General features: G+C 64.9%; 2 protein-coding genes across 2 annotated transcripts; both read left to right on the forward strand.

The window, feature by feature from the left end:
- The first annotated feature begins 288 nt into the window (after positions 1-288).
- Positions 289-7,070, forward strand: CTSD (cathepsin D). Its single transcript, XM_058662681.1, has 9 exons — positions 289-441; positions 1,803-1,989; positions 2,994-3,117; positions 3,243-3,361; positions 4,412-4,626; positions 5,501-5,623; positions 5,721-5,865; positions 6,246-6,344; positions 6,431-7,070. Exons 1-9 carry the CDS (start codon positions 374-376, stop codon positions 6,596-6,598), a joined length of 1,248 nt encoding a protein of 415 aa, XP_058518664.1. The 5' UTR covers positions 289-373; the 3' UTR covers positions 6,599-7,070.
- Positions 7,071-8,963: 1,893 nt separating this feature from the next.
- On the forward strand, positions 8,964-17,428 carry IFITM10 (interferon induced transmembrane protein 10). The gene is made up of 4 exons (XM_058664138.1): positions 8,964-9,104; positions 9,161-9,307; positions 10,099-10,551; positions 17,061-17,428. The coding sequence occupies exons 1-4, from the start codon at positions 8,964-8,966 to the stop codon at positions 17,208-17,210; spliced, it is 891 nt and encodes a 296-aa protein (XP_058520121.1). The 3' UTR covers positions 17,211-17,428.
- The last annotated feature ends 1,151 nt before the right edge of the window (positions 17,429-18,579 follow it).

An 18,579-nucleotide genomic window follows, 5' to 3' on the forward strand; every position in this document is an offset into this window, starting at 1 on the left:
CACTGCAAGGAACCGGCAGGGGCGCAGGGGCCCGGGACCCCAGCGAGGCCCTGGGATGCTGGGTTTGCGCTGCGGAGGCGCAGGGGCAGGCGTGGCAAGCCTCCCCGCACCTGCCCTGAAGGTGGAGCGGAGGTCGGTCTCCCGGGAGTGCCTCCCGCGTCCCTGCGCGCACACGGGAACCTGCGCGCCGCCCGCCCGGACGCACCGCCCCGTCGTCCCGCCCAGGCCGCCGAGTCCCGCCCCGCGCACGCGGGCCGCGGCCACGTGACCAGCCCCGGGGCAAACAAGCGGTCAGCTGACCCGGCCCGACTGCGCCGTCATCCCGGCTATAAGCGCGCCACCGGGTCGGCCCGCCGCCACCGCCGCCGCCGCCATGCAGAGCCCTTGCCTCCTGCTGCTCGCCCTCGGCCTGCTGGCCACCTCCGCCACCGCGATCATCAGGTGAGCCCCGGGGCCCGGCTGGTGGGGGTCGGGGCGCGCCGGCGTCCCCTGCTCCCCGCCAGTGCGCCCGTGCGGCTGTGCACCTGTGCCGCCCGCCGGCTCTGTAGCTGCGGAGGTCGCCGGGGCCCTGGCCCGAGGGCCTTTGCTTCCGGATGCCCTGGGGCCCACCCAGCCAGGGGGAGGCCCTGACCCGGGGCAGGCCAGGGAGGCAGGGAGGGAAGGTAGGAGGGGGCAGACAGACAGGTGTTAGAGTTGGGCTGTTTCCACCAGGGAGTCCCACAGAAGCCAAAGGAAGGAGGGATCCGGGAATGGCCCAGGCAGCCCACCCTGGGGCAGGGCTCGTGTCCCTCAGGCCCCAGCACCTGTCCCCTGTGAGGAGGGGTCTTAGGCCTGTTGCACTGCGCACACAGGTGGGCGAGCTCCCAGGTAGCTCTCTGGGCCGGTGAGGGGCAGGGGGCTGGGTCGGAGCCTGCCTGAGCCTCCAGGCTGTAGCCTCCTCCGAGGCAGCCAGGGTCAGGAAGCAGGCACTGCCCGGGCCTGCCAGCCTGCCTGAGCCCTGCCTACCCCACCCACGGGCCTCCCTTCTTCCAGGAGGACAGAGGCTGCAGCAGACAAAGGCGCTGGGACTTCCGGCATGGCCTTCTGGGAATGGCCTGGGCCCCACGGGACTCCCGGCGCCTGCCTCCTTGGTCCCTGGCCACACCCAGGACTGCCCGGCCTGCTCACTCTTAGGCAATAAAGCTGGCTCCTGGAGTGTGCCCTTGCTGTGCCAGGAATAGTCGGCTACGACCTTGGACTCGGCACAGTCCACGTGATTGAAAGCTGGAAGGGCTCTCCGTGGGCTGGGCCCAGGCGGCATAGCCCGCAGGACACCTGACAGCCTGAGCCTGATGCATCCTCCCATGCAGTGCTGGGGCCCGTGGAGGGTGCTCGTGGCAGTGTGGGTGCCCTGGGGAAACACGCGGAGGTTGTGGGGAGAAGGCCACAGTCAGGCTGAGGGGCCTGTGCTGACTAGAAAGTGGGGACCGCCTTGTTGGAGTGCCTGTGCAGGGAGGTGTGGCTAGCAGGCTGGGTACCGCAGGAGGCCGTGGAGGACTTGGAGGTGGCAGGCCATCCTGACAGGCCCTGACACGCCCCAGTCTCCATCCTGGAGGAGCCCAGGGCAGGTGCAGCTGGAGAGCAGGGACTTGGGGATGGGGTGGCAGAGTGGGCCTGAGCCCCTGGGTTGGGGAGGGTCACCCTTCACTGTCAGGGAGCATGCTGGGCCTTGTCTGCTGCCTGGCCCTGCAGGGTGTCTAGGGTGGCAGGTGGCAGCCACAACACAGGAGTTCCATCCTGATACGACCTGTCTATCCCGATAGGATTCCGCTATACAAGTTCACGTCCATCCGTCGGACCATGTCGGAGGCCTGGGGCCCTGTGGAGGATCTGGTGGCCCATGGGTCCATGCAGGAGTCGTTTGCTCAGGGCCCCATCTCTAAGTACTCCCACGAACCCTCCTCGGGGCGCAAGGAGCCGATCCCGGAGATACTGAAGAACTACATGGATGTGAGCGTCGGCCGGGGCCGGGAGGAGCACTTACTGGGGCTGGGGGAGGGGTGGCGACACTGGGTCTGCACACCCAGCCCCCACCCCGCCCGCGCTGAACAGTTGAACAGTTGTGGCTGAGCTCCTGCCCAGTCCTCACGGCTGCCGTCTAGTGCCCTGGAGGCTGCCCAGGCAGGCCTTCCAATCCTGCAGCCTGCGACCCCCAGGGGGACACTGCAGGCAGTCCCTGTACCCCTTGCCTCTCTTCCGTTATGCTTTCTGCTCCTTCAGGGAGCAGACAGGCTCAGAGTGGAACATTCTGGAAGCCACGTTAACAGCATGCTGGGCCTGGTTGGCCTGGCCAGGAGGGCTCTGGGCCACAGTCTCCCTGGGTGTGGGATGTGTGGCCTGCGTGCTGGGGGAGCGGGCTGAGCTCCCTGACCTGCTTGGCACAAGGCCTGGCCGGGACAGGAAGCTCGAGACTCAACCATGTGACAGGCTGGGGGGAGCTGGGGGCCCTGCTGGCGGGTTCATGGTCCCCCCCACAATGGAGCCTTGCTGAGTCACTGTCTCATGGTCATGAGTCAGCAAGGCTTCTCCCTGGGGTCAAGTGGCCCGATGCCCCGGCTGGCATGGGGTGGGGGTGGGGCATGATGCCCTAGGCTCCATCCAGGACCCCTCTTGGGGGCTCCAAATAGGGGTGACCTCCCCGGCTGCCCCCACTCACCACGGGCACTGAAGGGGATGTCAAGGCCAGATTTTGGGGCTATCATCCAAGCTGGGTCCGAACCCCTGACTTGGATGTGGCTGCAGGTGCCTCTGGCTGACCTTGGGCTTGTCTCTACACATGGTTGGCCCAGTCCCTCTGACTGTGTGACAGGCAGGAGGGGCAGCAGTGGGAGCCAGGCCCAAATGCTGTGCCTGTACTGCCAGGGAAGCCCCCTCCCGACCCAGCTCGGCCAGCGGGGCCGACCCAGGGCCCCTGGTCCCGGCTGAGCTCTGAGCTGACAGCCTGCGTCTCCCAGGCCCAGTACTACGGGGAGATCGGCATTGGCACGCCCCCCCAGTGCTTCACCGTTGTCTTCGACACCGGCTCTTCCAACTTGTGGGTCCCCTCCGTCCACTGCAAGCTGTTGGACATTGCCTGCTGTGAGTGTCACCTGGCTGCAGCCCACCTGCTCAGCCGCCGCCTGGCCCCTCAGCAGGGTGCGTGTCCGGGTGTCACTCCCTGCGGGGGGCCTGCTGACAGCCCCTGCCTCGCTCTGACCCCCTAGGGATGCACCATAAGTACAACAGCAAGAAGTCCAGCACCTACGTGAAGAATGGCACCTCGTTTGACATCCACTATGGCTCAGGCAGCCTCTCCGGGTACCTAAGCCAGGACACTGTGTCGGTCAGTCCTCCTTGGGCCACTCCCAGGGCAGGGGCTGTGGTGGAGGTCCTTCCTGCATGCATGTGCAAAGGCCGGATGGCTGTGGCCTCCAGGAGCCTGCCCAGCATGGGCACAGTCTGAGCCGAGGCTCTGGGGTAGGGGGAAGCGAGAGCCTGGCTCTGGGGTAGGGGAGAGGTGGCAGCAGGCCTGGAGGGTGGTCAGATTCCCTGGGGTGGGAGGGATGCGGGGGGCTGGCTGTGGTGAGCAAGAGGGGCAGGCCAACTGGAAGCAGAGCTGGGAGGGAAGTTGCGACACCCCCCACCCCCGGTGGTAATACAGGTGCGAGCAGGCTGGGCGGGGCTGTGACCAGCTGAGGTGAGTGGGAGGGTGGGAGGGCGCCTGATCGGGTCAGTCAGGGTTCCTGCGGCCTTGCCAGGGCGGGGAAGGTGTGAGGTGTGCCGTCCTCCCCCAGGGCAGGGCCAGTGCCTGTCTCATGTGTGGACCTCGAGCAGAGGGAAGCTCCGGCCTGAGCAGTGTCGTGTGGCTTGGGGCAGAGGGGTGTGCAGGAGTCAGCTGTGGGGTCTGGGGCCTGTGGCAGCTGCCATGGAGCTGGCAGGGAGCAGGGCTGGGACCGGCTTCCCAACCTGGCTATGCTGGTGGGACTGTGAGGTTCTGCCTTGTTGCTTTGCCCTAACAGGATGTTGGCCTCCCATCCCCCTCCCTCACCCCACATCCTGCCCGCTTGTGTCTGCAGCCTCAGCCTGGGGCTGGAGGAGGAGCTGAAGTGGCCCTGGCTGCCTCAGTCCCCCAGGCTCAGCATCTTGTCCCTGAGCCGCAGAGCCTGGCACAGGGAGAGTGCGGGCAGGTGGCCAGCCTCTGTCCTGGCTTCCGGCTCTAAGTTCTGTGGCACACCCACATCCCCATGGCCTGCTTTGTCCGTCTTGCCATCCCGTGCTGGCTGAGCCGGTGTCCCTCGAGCTGGGATGCATGGTCACAGCTGCCTGCAGCTGGGAGTCGGGTGTGGGGCTCAGGCGACGGGATGCCCACTGACCCCTGCCCTACCGGCCACAGGTGCCCTGCTCGGCATCCAGCGGCATCCGGGTGGAGAGGCAGATCTTTGGAGAGGCCACCAAGCAGCCGGGTGTCACGTTCATTGCGGCCAAGTTCGACGGCATCCTGGGCATGGCGTATCCCCGCATCTCAGTCAACAACGTGCTGCCCGTCTTCGACAACCTCATGCAGCAGAAGCTGGTGGAGAAGAACGTCTTCTCCTTCTACTTGAACAGGTGCGCCAGCTGCCGGGCTGCAGGGCCTTCTCTGCCTCGGACCTCGTGGCGTCCTGGGGATGGGACACTGGCTGCCCTTCGCTGAGAAGGCCCACACCTGGACAGGTGCACCAGCCGCAGGGCCGCAGGGCCTTCTCTGCCTCGGACCTCGTGGCGTCCTGGGGACGGGACACTGGCTGCCCTTCGCTGAGAAGGCCCACACCTGGACAGGTGCACCAGCCGCCGGGCCGCAGGTCCTTCTCTGCCTCGGACCTCGTGGCGTCCTGGGGACGGGACACTGGCTGCCCTTTGCTGAGAAGGCCCACACCTGGACAGGTGCGCCGGCCGCCGGGCCGCAGGTCCTTCTCTGCCTCGGACCTCGTGGCCTTTCCTGAGAAGCCCAGCATCTTGGCTGCTGCTACAACACAGGGGGTCCAAGCCTGCGGTGACCTGAAGTGAAGGGACCTTGGAGGGAGACCTGTGCCTCGGTTTCCTCTTGCCAGGCGAGGGTGCAGGTCTTGAGTCGCGGACAGAGCTGGGGGCCACCTGCTGGGCTCAGCCTCCGGCCCTGTGTCACTCCTGGCCTCTGCCTGCTGTCTGCTTGGGTTCCACTCAAGGCTCTGGGCCTGACTGCTCACCGGGGCCACTGCTGCTGGAATGCCAGCCCCAAACCCTGCTGGCAACGCTCACCCCCCTCCTGGATCTACCCCTGGAGGCTGTTGGGCAGGGAACCCCGATAGCTGAGTTTGTGCCCAGGAAGCCAGGGCTGCAGGAAATGGGCAGGTCCACGGGCAAGAGGACCCACTGGGGGAAGCTGTCTGGCTGTTCTTCCTGGTCGGTCCTCCCACGCCTGGGAAGGGCGGGCTGCTAACCCCTGGCTTCATCCTGCCCACAGGGACCCAACTGCCCAGCCTGGGGGTGAGCTTATGCTGGGCGGCGTGGACACCAAGTACTACCAGGGCCAACTGTCCTACCTGAACGTCACCCGCAAGGCCTACTGGCAGGTGCACATGGACCAGTGAGTGTGGGCACGGCCGGGCTCGGGGGCAGGAGGGCTGAGCCCATGCAGATGGGCCCCTGGCCTGGTGGGACGAACTCACCCATGCTCCCCACAGGCTGGTGGTAGGCAACGGGCTGACCCTGTGTGAAGGGGGCTGTGAGGCCATCGTGGACACTGGCACGTCCCTGCTGGTGGGTCCCGTGGACGAGGTGCGGGAGCTGCAGAAGGCCATCGGGGCAGTGCCACTCATCCAGGGCGAGGTGAGTCCCAGGGGCAGTTGCAGGGGCAGGGTGGAGAGGGGCCAGGGGGCGTGGCAGGGGCGGGGTGGAGAGGGGCCAGGGGGCGTGGCAGGGGCGGGGTGGAGAGGGTGAGGGGTGTGGCAGGGGTGGGTGGAGAGAGGCTATGGGCGTGGTGGAAGGTGGTAGGGATGGGGTGGAGAGGAGCCAGGGGCGTGGCAGGGTGGGATGAAGAGGGTGAGTAGTGTGGCAGGGACTGGGTGGAGAGGGGCCAGGGGCTGTGGTGGGACGTGGCAGGGATGGGGTGGAGAGAGGCCAGGGGGTGGCAGGGGTGGGTGGAGAAGGGCGTGGTGGGTGAAGAGGGGGTGGGGCTCCGGCCTGACTCTCCGCTCTCACCCTACTAGTACATCATCCCCTGTGAGAAGGTGTCCGGCCTGCCCGCGGTCACCGTGAAGCTGGGAGGCAGAGATTACACCCTGTCTGCTGAAGACTACACGCTCAAGGTGGGCCCCACGTGACCCCAACGCGACCCCAGACTGATCCCCCATGACCCTGGCGTGACCTCTCTGTGACCCCCATGGCCCTACAGGTGTCCCAGGGCGGCAAGACCATCTGCCTGAGCGGGTTCATGGGCATGGACATACCCCCGCCCGCCGGGCCCCTCTGGATCCTGGGCGACGTGTTTATCGGCCGCTACTACACCGTGTTCGACCGTGACAACAACAGGGTGGGCTTCGCGGAGGCCGCCAGGCACTAGACGGCCAGCGCCGCGGCCAGCAGATGTGCAACGGACTCCGGGCAGGGGGAAGGGGTGGCCAGACCTCAGGCCTCCCAGCCCCCTCCTCCACTCACCCACACACTCATGCTCACTCACACTCACACTCACACTCACCCGCCCACAGCCTGAGCTGGGCCCGTGGCTGCTGTCTCGGAAGGGCTGGGGCATGCGTGGGCCTCGCCTACCCACAGTGAGGGGTTTGTGCCTCATGCCGCCCGACAGGCCCTGAGAATCTGCCCTCCCTGCTAGCTGTCTGCCCAACCTGGAGCTGGCACCCCTGCCCGCTGTCTCCTCTCTCCCTGTGTCCTGAGGGACGCCAGCAGTTTGAGGCCCGCTGATAAGTAGGAAGGAGCTGGAGGGAGGGAAAGGTAGACTTTGGGACTGTCCTGGGGCCACGCATTGTCGGGGACAAGATGGCCCGAGGCCATGAGAATACAGTTTGGGCCTCTAAGCTGTGTCTGTGTGTTCTGCTGGGAGAGGGCCCAGGGAGGGAGCTGGGAGCCAGCACCAGGCTGTGCCCCCGGGTCAGGGAGTGCACCACCTGAAAGACCCTGCCCAACAGCCAGAGCCGGCTTCTGCCCAGAGCAGTGACCCTGGTTGCTGGCCCCTGCCTTCACTGCCCACCCATCTGGTCGGTTGGCTGGGAGGGGGCAGACTGCGCTGCTGGCTGCCTCATTGACCTGAGTGGCCTGGTGCTTGCCACAGCCTTGCCGGCCCAGAGCTGACCCGGTGGGGTCATTGGCCGGCAACAGCCGGGAGTGACTGAGTTTGGAAGGGGCAACAGGAGCTTGTGAGCACTGGCAGCCGAGCCAGAATCCCTTGGGTCAGGCCACAAAAGCCCGACCCCGCAGGACAGACTGTCCTGAACCTTCCAGGGGTCTGGGGTGCAGGGCAGGGCCCCCTGGGAGGACACAGGCACTCCTGCCCTGCGCTGCCTGAGGAGGCCCCAGTGGCTTAGGGCAGGGGTGTGAGGGCTGGCAGGGAAGCGGAGGCAGCCCCAGAGCGTGTGGGGCAGGAGAAGGCCGGCCTCCACTCTCCCCTAGCACGGTGACCTGGTGACCTCCAAGCAGGCTCGGGCACACCTACCAAACCATGGACAGACCAGGCCCCCTACCCGGGGCAGAGCCGGGAAATGGGGTGACACGGCTCCAAGTGAGGAGGGCAGCTTTCGTTGGATCTGGCCCTGCGTTTCCAGTCTGGGTTCCTCCATGCCAGGTCTTGAGTGCAAGGAGCACCGAGTCTCCCCCTCCCCATCATGGTCCAAGGAGCCTTGGCTTGGGGAGGTGGCCAGGGTGCCCAGGAGAGGGCTGGGGAGCCATCTGCTGAGGCTTGCTCCCGCCCACCCAAGATTATCCACATCTGAGATCCAGTTTGCGCTGAGGGTTCCTGACCTGTACAGGGCTGCGCTGTGCCAGGACCCGTGGCCTGGAGTGGGGACTGGGAAGGGGAGGGGCTTGAGGAGGCGGGGTCTGTCCTGGCAATGGGGTTCCCAGAAGGGACGGGGCTGCTGGGGAGAGGAGGTGGTTCTGGGGGCGCTGCCTGCTGAATTAGGGAGAGGTCCCCCAGAGGGCCCCGGGATGTGGGAGAGGAGGAGGGTGTGGGAGAGACGGGGGACGGCAGGGGACCTTACAGGACAAAGGGCAGAGTGGTGCCCAGAGCTTGGGCAGGACAGGACATGGAGCAGGGTCACTTGGAGAGCCGCTCGAGGAAGGGACAAGCTGCTGTCACAGGGTCGGGTCTCCTAGAGCAGGGGAGGAGGGGTGAGAATCCGAGAGTCCCAGAGGCAGGTGGGTGTGAGAGGGTACTGGGGTCAGGGGCTGGGGACAGGAAGCTATCGGGGTGAGTGGGTAGAGCTCTGAGGGACGGGTGTGTGATTGCGTGTGCTGGATCGGGACAGCAAGCCCCCTGAGGCAGAGGGGACCTTGCAGGGACACCTGTACCGGTGGCTGGCAGGCTGACTAGCCAGAGCAGGGGCTTGTTCTGGTCTGTGTGGGTAGAGACGCAGGGCCGCCAGGAGCTGGCAGCAGCAGGGTCCTCAGGAGAGGAGAAACTTTGGTTAGAGTTTGGGGCTGTCAGGGCCAGAGACTCAGTGGGACACAGAGTGAGGGACAGGAAGGGGCACAGAATGGGGCTGGGCAAGCTGGAGGACAAACTGGTGACCTCACAGGCTCCCTTAGTAAGGCCCGGGTCTTCCTGGACAGGTGCAAGGACTGGATGCCGGGGAGGGGGAGGGGATTCAGAGGAGAGACTTGGAGAAAAGGGCCGGGCCCTGGGGCGGGGGAGGGGGTGCTCAAGGCAGCAGGGAGCCAGAGGGTGGGCTCCAGGGTAGAGGATTAGACCAGCGATGGGGCTCTCTGGGGACTTAGAGCGAGGGCTGGCGGCGACCACTCTGCGACTTCTCAGCGTGGTGCTTCCGGCCGGCCGGGCCCCCACCCTGCGGCGGGGGAGGCGGAGGAGCCTGCGCCGAGGCCGCCGTGAGTCAGGCGCAGGCTGCGGCCGCTGGCCTGGCGCTGCGGAGGGACGCGGGAGCGGGGGAGGTAGCTGCGCCGCCGAGCCCCGCGCGTTCCCTACCCGCAAGGTTCGGCCGAGGGACGCGGATCGGCGGCGGACAGAGCGCGAAGCGGCGCGCGGGACGGTGCAAGGACGCGCGCCGAGCGCTGGGGTCCGCCGCCCAGGAGTCATCAGCAGGTGAGGACCCACTGTCCCGCGGCTGCCTCAGAGCCAGGCCGGACGCAGAGCCACTGAGCTCCGGCCCCAGCCCCCGCGCCCCGCTTGGGCTCCAGGTTCCAGAGTGGCGCAGAGCGCGAGCACCTCGGTACCTGGCTGGAGAAGCGCTCCTCCCGCTGAGTGTGGCCCCGGGGGGTGGGGTGGGTGGCTCAGCGCGACTGAGCGCTTCTGGGGTCCCACAACGATTTCGGTGGGGGATGGCGGGGTGCGATGCTCGCCAGGCTGTGGTCCCCACCCCCTCCAGCGATGGCGTCCCAGCTTTAGTGGCCATGGGGACTGTCAGGGTCTGTGCCCCGGTGTCGGCGGCCCGCGCGCCAGGTGCCTCTTGTAGCTTAGCTAGGGGGCCAGTTCCTGTCTAAGGCGGCCTCCCTAGGGGGTCTGCCTCCCGGGCCTTTGGAGATGGGGGTGAGGAGAGTCTGGGTTTGTGGCAACAGTGTGGGACCAGTGTTGCCGGGGCACTGCGGGTCAGGGAGGCTGCTGTTGTGTCTGCCAGTGAGGGAGTGTTTGTGCGCAGATGGCGAAGTGATGAAAAGTCTCCGTGTGTTTGCCAAGGCTGCCGTGGAGGGCCCTGCAACTGGCAGTGGCCGCTGGTGGCTGGGGTGGTGGGGGAGGCAGGTGGCAGGCTGGCAGCTGGCGCTCCCTTGGCAGGGATGGCCCGCCAGTCTGGGGGCTGTCCATGGGGCAGCCCAGGAGACGCTGTTGGGGAGGGGGTGCCAAGGTCCTGCCTGTCCTCACTGTCACCCTCCCTGCAGGCCCAGGGCCCCAGCCAGTGCCCAGCCCCGCTGGGAGCCCCGGCCAGCACCACGGACGGCACCCAGGAAGCCCGAGTGCCCCTGGACGGGGCCTTCTGGCTCCCGCGGCCCCCGGCTGGTTCCCCCAAGGGCTGCTTTGCCTGCATGTCCAAGCCCCCCGCGCTGCAGGCTCCTGCAGCCTCTGGCCCCGAGCCCTCAGCCTCGCCCCCCATGGCACCCACCCTGTTCCCCATGGAGTCCAAGAGCAGCAAGACGGACAGTGTGCGGGCGGCCGGCGCGCCCCCCACCTGCAAGCACTCAGCGGAGAAGAAGACCATGACCAATCCCACGACGGTTATCGAGGTCTACCCGGACACCAGCGAGGTCAATGACTACTACCTGTGGTCCATCTTCAACTTCGTCTACCTCAACTTCTGCTGCCTCGGCTTCATCGCCCTGGCCTACTCCCTCAAAGTGAGCCTCGGGGCCGGGCCAGGGTGGGTGCTGGGGCAGCCCGCACCTGCTCCGCTGGTGGGGAGGTACTCCTGGCTGTTTCTGGCCGTGGAGGTATGGGGCAGTGATCTGAGGTGGGACCTGCCCAGCAGCTACCCCCAGGCATCTGGGGCCAGAGCTGAGGTGGGCACGAGGAGCTGCTGTGGAGGGAGGGGTGAGCTGAGATACCTCTGCAAACTTCCTCCAGGCCCTGGCTGGTGAAGCCTGGGGCAGCGGCCTGGGCATGTCCAGTCCGGCACTCAATGGGAGGCCATTCCCCGACGAGCAGGGCTGCACCGGGGATAGCAGGACATCCGTCCTGAGAGGAGATGGTTAGGGGCAGAGCTGAGCACAGGTGACCCTGACCCCAGCCCTCCCACTGAGGCAGTGGGCACGGACAGCGTGGGGGAAGGGGAGAAGGGGAACTCTGGTCCTCCCCTCAGCACTGCGCCAGCCTCCGTCGCCACTCCGGAAGCAAGGACTTGGCTCATGTTTAGTCAGGTCATCAGTTCCCCTGAGCCCGGACTGGGTCAGCCAAGGCCAAATGCATTCCTGCATGGCAGCTGCTCAGCCAGGCGGGGGCTTCAAGGAGGGAAGGGGGCCGCTGAGGCCACCCCTGGAGGAAGGTTGGGGGCTTGCGATGCCTCTGACCTATCTCTGCGCGTCCACCGTGCCCCGCATCACATGCCCGGACAGCTGGCACTCCTGCCATCCTCTTGAACCATAATCAGCAGCAGACTCTGCTGTGAGAATCCAGTGTGTGCCGTGTGTGCCTGTGTGTGCCCGTGTGTGCCCGTGTGTGCCGTGTGTACCTGTGTGTGCCCGTGTGTGCCTGTGTGTGCCGTGTGTGCCCGTGTGTCCCCGTGTGTGCCTGTGTGTGCCGTGTGTGCCCGTGTGTGCCGTGTGTACCTGTGTGTGCCTGTGTGTGCCGTGTGTACCTGTGTGTGCCGTGTGTGCCCGTGTGTGCCGTGTGTGCCTGTGTGTGCTGTGTGTGTCCGTGTGCCTGTGTGTGCCCGCATGTGCCTGTGTGTGCCTGTGTGTCCCTGTGTGTGCCGTGTGTGCCTGTGTGTGCCCGTGTGTGCTGTGTGTACCTGTGTGTGCCTGTGTGTGCCATGTGTGCCCGTGTGTGCCTGTGTGTGCCTGTGTGTGCCTGTGTGTGCCCGTGTGTGCCTGTGTGTGCCTGTGTGTGCCCGTGTGTGCCTGTGTGTGCTATGTGTGCCCGTGTGTGCCGTGTGTACCTGTGTGTGCCTATGTGTGCCATGTGTGCCCGTGTGTGCCGTGTGTGCCTGTGTGTGCTGTGTGTGCCGTGTGTGCCTATGTGTGCCGTGTGTGCCCGTGTGTGCCGTGTGTGCCTGTGTGTGCTGTGTGTGCCCGTGTGCCTGTGTGTGCCCGCATGTGCCTGTGTGTGCCATGTGTGTCCCTGTGTGTACCATGTGTGCCTGTGTGTGCCATGTGTGCCCGTGTGTGCTTGTGTGTGCCCGTGTGTGCTGTGTGTGCCCGTGTGCCCGTGTGTGCCATGTGTGCTTGTGTGTGCCTGTGTGTGCCGTGTGTGCCCGTGTGCCCGTGTGTGCCATGTGTGCTTGTGTGTGCCTGTGTGTGCCGTGTGTGCCCGTGTGTGCCATGTGTGCCGTGTGTGCCATGTGTGCCCGTGAGTGCACCAAGTATATTCACAGCTGTGTGTGTTGTATTGCATGTGTCACAACTCATGTATGGTCATGAGTGCGTGCATGTGTGTGTACATGTGTGAAGTGTGTGAGCATGCGGCATGAAGGCTGTTGTGTATTTCTTGAATGTGTACACATGTGTGTTCATGTGTGTGCCATGGCAGCGACACAGACAGGGTCCTCAGCGCTGTGGGCGGCAGGGGCCAGCCGAGGCTGTGGCTGGCAGAGCCAGGCCGTGCAGTGGCCTGCAGGCGTGGGCCTGGCCGCCTGGGCTCCTGTCCGGAAGCCGTCCCTCCTCCCGCAGGCTCAGGCTGTGCTGGCTGGCTGGCCCATCTGCTGTGGGTTGTAGGTAGGTCAGGCCAGAAAGGTGCTAGGTCTGGGCTGGGACAGAGAGCTGGCGGGGGCGGGGGTCCTATCTGTCTTTGTCTTGCTGCCCGGGGGTGGCGGAAGCCCAGGAGAGACTCGAGGTGGTTCTGTCTGAGGGGTGTGTGCCATGCAGAGGGGCACGCAGAGCTGTCAGCCCAGGCTCTGCACCTAGGAGCCCATCGCTTAACGCCTGCCACTGGGGAACGGGTGGACCTGGGTCGGGGTCCTGGCTGATGGCCATGCCATCTTGCTGAGCCCCGCCCCTTGCATGTTCACCAGCAGAGCCCGTACACGCGAGGGTGGCTGTGGGGGTGGAAGGGGGTGGAAGGCCAGGGCTGTGCCCTCGCGGGCCCTGGGCAGGGAGCTGGCTGTGGGACGCTGAGCTGCAGGCTCTTTTTTCTCAGCCCCGTCTCTGGGGAAGGAACACAAAAAGCCAATTCTCCATTCACGCCGGCGCCTGGACGCCAGCCAGGCCCCTTGGCCTGGCATTCAGTGGCCCTCAACACCTCCAAGCCTCCTGAACATCCCCCTGCACTGGCAGATTGGTGGGCAGGGGGCTGGGAGGGCCATGCACACGTGGGTCAGTCCTTGCTTCTCCTTGGCCTGTGGGTGCTGGTGTGAAATTGGGGCTCCAGGCATGTCTCCCCGTGCACGTACAACACACACACACAGCCCAGGCCTCCGCCTTGGGGTCTGCAGCTCCTGCTTCATCAGCTTCTCTCCGATACGTGGAGGGCCTGCCTGGGACGACTCTGAGGGCAGTGGGCCGCAGGGGCTGCTGTGCCTTGGGTCTCAGATGGGGGTGTGAGATAGTGATTTAGCAAGCAGAGAGACGTAGGCTGGGCCCCAAGGGGCCGCTGTAACCAGCCCTCCCTGAAAACCTAGCTGTGCAGCCAGGCCTGCCTCGTGGGCTGCGCCTCTGGCTCAAGCCTGCACCCGATTGCTGCTGACAATCGCCCATGGATGTAAGCGCTGCAGTGTTGGGTGTGATGGGTGCATGAAGGCCGTGTGCCCAGAGGGAGGGCCTCCCTGCAGCCAGGGTCACGGGGAGCAGAAGGCCTCCCACGCAGCCCCACGGGTACCTCGAGGCCTCTGTCCTCTTGGGTGGCCCAGCAGTCATGGTCAGGAAGGCTGTGGACACTGGCAAGGGGGCAGAGGCAGTGAGGGAGGGTCCCAGCAGGGAGGGTCTAGGGGAGACTTGCGGCCTGAACCAGGGTGGGCCTGAGCAAGACCTTGGGCTGAAAGGGCCCAGTGGTGAGGGCATGAGAGCCAAGGAGTGGGCAGAAAGAACACTGCTTCCTTGCTGACTGCTAGCCTTTCCCACCCACCCACCCATCTTCTCACCCACCCACCCATCCACACACTCATCCATCCACCATCCATTCACCCACCCACCCATCCATTCACCCACCCTCTAACCCATCCATCCACCCTCCAACCCACCCATCCACTCATCCACCTGTTCACACCACTCATCCACCTGTTCACACCACTCATCCACCTGTTCACACCACTCATCCACCCTTCACCCGCTTGCTTACTCGCCCATCCACTCACCCTTAAATCCCAGCCCATCCTCCTTCATGTCCGTCAACCCATCCAAAAAACCACCCAGCCCTCCGTCCGTCTGTTCACACATAATCGTCTGGTCTGCTTTCTCTGCCTGCTGCTCGCCCATCTCTCCACCACGCTCACGTCCCGATCCCCTCCGCTGTCCGTCTCTCCTGAGGGTCCCGGTGACTTCCTGCTGGGGCTCCCAGCCCTCAAGCCCGTTTGCTCAGTTGTGGCCGCCCTGACCCAGCGCCTCTGACCCTGGGGTTGCTCCCCGTCCCTTCCCTCCTGTGTTCAGTGCGTTGAGCGTGTCTGCATGTCCATCTGGCCTCACTGCCACAGCTTGGAGCCCCGACCACCAGGGTGGCCGCTCTGCTGCCCTGTCTCCTCCCTTCTCACCCGTCCGTCCGTCTGACTCTCCATGCACCCATTTCCCTGGATTCGTGTTTGTTTTCCTTCCCCTCGGTGACATGTTAATTTACCGTCTGTCCGTCTGTGGGTTTCATTCCGCTACTTGTCTCGGGGTTCACCCGCTCACCTCTTCTTTCGTCACAAATCCATCTGCAGATCCAACCTCCTCCTGAATGCCTGTGCTTTGTCCCTGCCCAAAGGGCTGTGCCAGTCGTGGCTGGGCCAGGCTGCAGCTGGGAGCTTCCTCTGGGTCTCCAGGTGGGTACAGGGGCCCAAGCTGAGCGGCTGCGACTCCAGCCGGCCCCCATGGGGATGCTGGCACCATAGGCGGCCCCTTTACACTAAGCCACAGAACCGCAGCCACTCGCTTTGACTCCTTACATTGTCCCTGTCTTCCATCAAAATACCAAATTTCTCACCCGTATCCACCCGGTCCCCCCAGGGATGCGCACCTTCCCCGCACCACCTCCTCATGTGCCTGCCCGTCCTCCAGGGCCTTCCACACTGAGAGCTTGTGCAACCAGCTGACCTCTGCTTCCTCGGTGGCCCACAGGATCGCAGCCCAACAGTTTGTGGTGGCCGTGGCCAGGCGTGTGCCCGTGGTATTTAGTGGCTTAGGGACTTTCAGCAGCAGCCACCTGGGTGTGTGCTCCGTTCCCTGCCTGTACATGTGGGGTAGCTGGCTCAGAGAAGCCTTCCTCCTCCTCCTCTCCCTCTTCCTGCACTCCCTCCCTTCTGTTACTGGTTTACAGCGGTCTGCCCTGTCCTCCCCTCTCAGCCCCTGCCCTGTGCTGCTGGCTCAGCCCCTGGCCTGTGTGCTGACGTCCGTCCACCAACGCCGTGTCTGGGGGCTTCCCACGGCCATCATTTGGCCTACCTTGCCCTGTTGTCTTCGCCTTCCTCCCTCAGCCGTCTGCCGTCCTGTCTGCTGCTTGGCTGTGACGGTTAGGCCTGCCTGTGTCACTTCCTGCCCTCCTCAGCCTCTCCTCCAGTCAGAGCTGCGTCTAGCTCACTCCCCGCTTTCTCCTTCAGCCCGATCACCTAGCTGTGTCCTTCACCTGTCCACAGATTTAAACTTCCCACTGTCCACCCTGTCGCACATGCCAGCACCCGGTGAGTGCCACGTCCACGCAGGCCTCAGCCACAGGGAGCCACGTGCTGCCAAGGCTCGCTCGCACATGCCGGGCCTCCGCCCTGCAGACACCTTAGCTGTGCTGTCCACCCACGTGGACGGGAACCCACTGGCTCCCACCGCGTGGCTGCTGCTGCCCCGGCCCTGACCACACGGTTCCTGGCCAGGTCAGCAGAGAGCAGTCGCTGAGCAGGTAGCCATGGCTGAATGCAAGAGACCCAGTGTGTCCAGCTCCACCCACCATGTGCTGGCCCACACAGCCACGACTCTGGCTCGTGTGTCCAGCCACAGTTCATCTTCGTGTCCTCTGCTCCTCCGCTCGGCGGGCGGCTGCCCCTCCCTGCCCTCCACCCACTTGCACTTCTCTGGTCTCCGTTCTGCTGACCGCTCGCCCTTGGTGCGTGGCCCAGTGCCTCCCTCCTCATGGCATGGACATGCTGTACCCGTTCCTCCCAACCCTCCCTCCTCTCCGCTCCTCATCTCCTGCTCTGACTGCCCTGGCGTTCACCCTGAACAGGAGTGGCCTCTGGGAGCTGGGCCGGGCCCTGCCCACCGACCTACAAGACGCTGGACTCCAGCCCCTCCCTGCGTCGTCATGTCCCTTCCTGAAGGCCATGGGGCCCATCCACCACCTGTCTTCCCAGGGCCTCTCAGGGGAGGCCCAGACATCAGAACACAGCCTGTCACACTCTGAATCATGGCAGACAGCATCCCTCCACCCAGACACCCACCCGGGCAGTGTCCTCCCCAGGGATCGCTGTCGCCTGTTCCACAGCCGCTAGGCCACGTGATGACCCTGGCGGGGCTGCTGTGTGGCTGTAACATCTGTGGGTCCAGATATGGCATGTGGGACTTTACGGAAGATTTATTGAGTTATTTGAAAGACACAATTATAGAGAGGAGAGACAGAGAAAGATCTGCCATCGGCTGCTTCACTCCCCAAATGGCTGCAACGGCCGGAGCATAGCTGATCTGATACCAGAGGCTTCTTCTGGGTTTCCCATGCAGGTGCAGCGTGCGAGCACTTGGGCCACCTTCTGCCGCTCTCCCAGGCCATCAGCAGGGAGCTAGGTCCCAGGCCGGTGCCCAAAGGGCACATAGCCCACACGTGGCAGCTGTGCGGGCTGTGCCATAGCACTGGGCTCTGTGTGGGCCTTGGCTGCTATGGTTCGCAGCTGTCACAGTTGAGTACTGACTTCTGTAACATTCCACAAAGTCAACCTTTGTGTTCCAGAGGCAGACCGTGCTCAAAGGAGGGTCTTGGTTGCCAGGGAGGCACAGGCCAGGACCAGGCCCCGGGGGTCCCGTGCCCTCTGTCTCCTGTGCTGACTGCCCATCTCCCCGACTGCCCGCCCTCCTGGCCACAGGTCCGGGACAAGAAGCTCCTCAATGACCTGAACGGTGCGGTGGAGGACGCCAAGACGGCCCGACTGTTCAACATCACCAGCTCGGCCCTGGCTGCTTCCTGCATCCTGCTGGTCTTCATTTTCCTGCGGTATCCACTCTCCGACTACTGAGCGCCCAGCATGTGGGCGGCCCGAGCACACCCGCTCGTGTCCATGCCGGGTCATGCCAGGGGTTGTGCTTCCGCCCTTGGGGTCTGGGAGGCCTGGAGGGAGCCGGCCCACCACTCCGTCTCCTGCCTCTGCCCTTGTGTGTGTGCGTGTGCAGGCCTTGGGCTGCCCCTGTACTGTGCACCCTGGCTTCTGGCGGCTGCCCTCTTATACCCTCCCCAGGTTCCAGCAGCCCCCCCAATAACCAGCAAGAAGGGCTTTTGTGGGAGTTTGTTCCTGGGCCAAGGGCAGGGGCTGCCAGTCCAGGGACCCCTGTGTCTCCCCTGACCCCTGCCACCTCCAAGCTGTGACCCTGCTCTGTATCTGTGAACTCAATAAACCCCCTCCCTGCTGCAGCCCAGCCTCTGTCCACTCCCCCCGCAGGAGGGTGGGGGGTGACCCTTCAGGAGCCTCCTTCGCTGGGCACCCTGGAGGCACCTGCCACCTGCCTGTCTCTGTGAGGTAGATGGACGGAGGTCCTGATTAGGACTCCCTACGTGTGGCATTTTGGGCCAGCCTCTGAAGATGAAAAGGCCCAAATGGGAAGCCGAGCCAGCTCCAGTCTGAAGATCCTGGCTGGGAGTGCGGCTGCTAAGGGCCCAGCTGCCTGGGACACCCCAGAGAGCTGTGTGGGACAGTTGGGTGGGCACGGGCCTATGTCCCACCACATGACAGACAGGTCACCTGCAGCCTGGGGGAGGCTCAGGAGACCAGGTGCCTCTGCCAGCTGGAAGGGAGCTGAGCTTGGTGCAGGAGTTCAGACAAGACGCGGGACATAGTAGGGTAAGGACAGGGTCACAAGGCACAAATGGGATTGGGAAGGGTCATAGATCATAGAAGACAAATGGGGGTCAGGAGGGGGTCACATATCACGGAGAATGACCAAGTAGGCTTGGGAAGGGTCAAGGGCATAGGGAGTGCAATGGGGTCAGGACACGGTCACCTGATCAAGGGGAACGTAGTGGGATGGGGTCAGGATCACAGATCCTGGGGGATGACGGAGTGGGGAGGGGACAGGATCACAGATCCTGGGGGATGACGGAGTGGGGAGGGGACAGGATCACAGATTCCGGGGTAGGACCACAGGTCACAGGAGATGCAGTGAGAATGAGGAGACGGTCATGAAATCCAGTGGGGTCATATGTCACAGGCGGTGCCATGGGGTTGGGAACGGGGTCCCAGGGGACACAGTGGCAGGGTCTTCATCCACCCGGAGCCAGGAGTGCAGGCAGGCAGGGAGGGCGGGCAGGGCCTGCCGCCAGAGGGTGTGCTCAGAGGCACGAGTGGAGGGGAACACAGGGGCCTGGGGTCAGGAGAGGGGCCGTGAGGGCTG

The sequence above is a fragment of the Ochotona princeps genome, chromosome 4 (assembly GCF_030435755.1).
Source record: "Ochotona princeps isolate mOchPri1 chromosome 4, mOchPri1.hap1, whole genome shotgun sequence".
Classification (NCBI taxonomy): domain Eukaryota; kingdom Metazoa; phylum Chordata; class Mammalia; order Lagomorpha; family Ochotonidae; genus Ochotona; species Ochotona princeps.

Coding starts and splice junctions, on each gene's coding strand:
- CTSD (XM_058662681.1), top strand. CDS start 374: ATGCAGAGCCCTTGCCTCCTGCTGCTCGCCCTCGGCCTGCTGGCCACC. Junction 1,990..2,993: donor TACTGAAGAACTACATGGAT/GTGAGCGTCGGC, acceptor TGCGTCTCCCAG/GCCCAGTACTACGGGGAGAT. Junction 5,866..6,245: donor TGCCACTCATCCAGGGCGAG/GTGAGTCCCAGG, acceptor TCACCCTACTAG/TACATCATCCCCTGTGAGAA.
- IFITM10 (XM_058664138.1), top strand. CDS start 8,964: ATGGGGCTCTCTGGGGACTTAGAGCGAGGGCTGGCGGCGACCACTCTG. Junction 9,308..10,098: donor CGCCCAGGAGTCATCAGCAG/GTGAGGACCCAC, acceptor CCCTCCCTGCAG/GCCCAGGGCCCCAGCCAGTG. Junction 10,552..17,060: donor CCCTGGCCTACTCCCTCAAA/GTGAGCCTCGGG, acceptor TCCTGGCCACAG/GTCCGGGACAAGAAGCTCCT.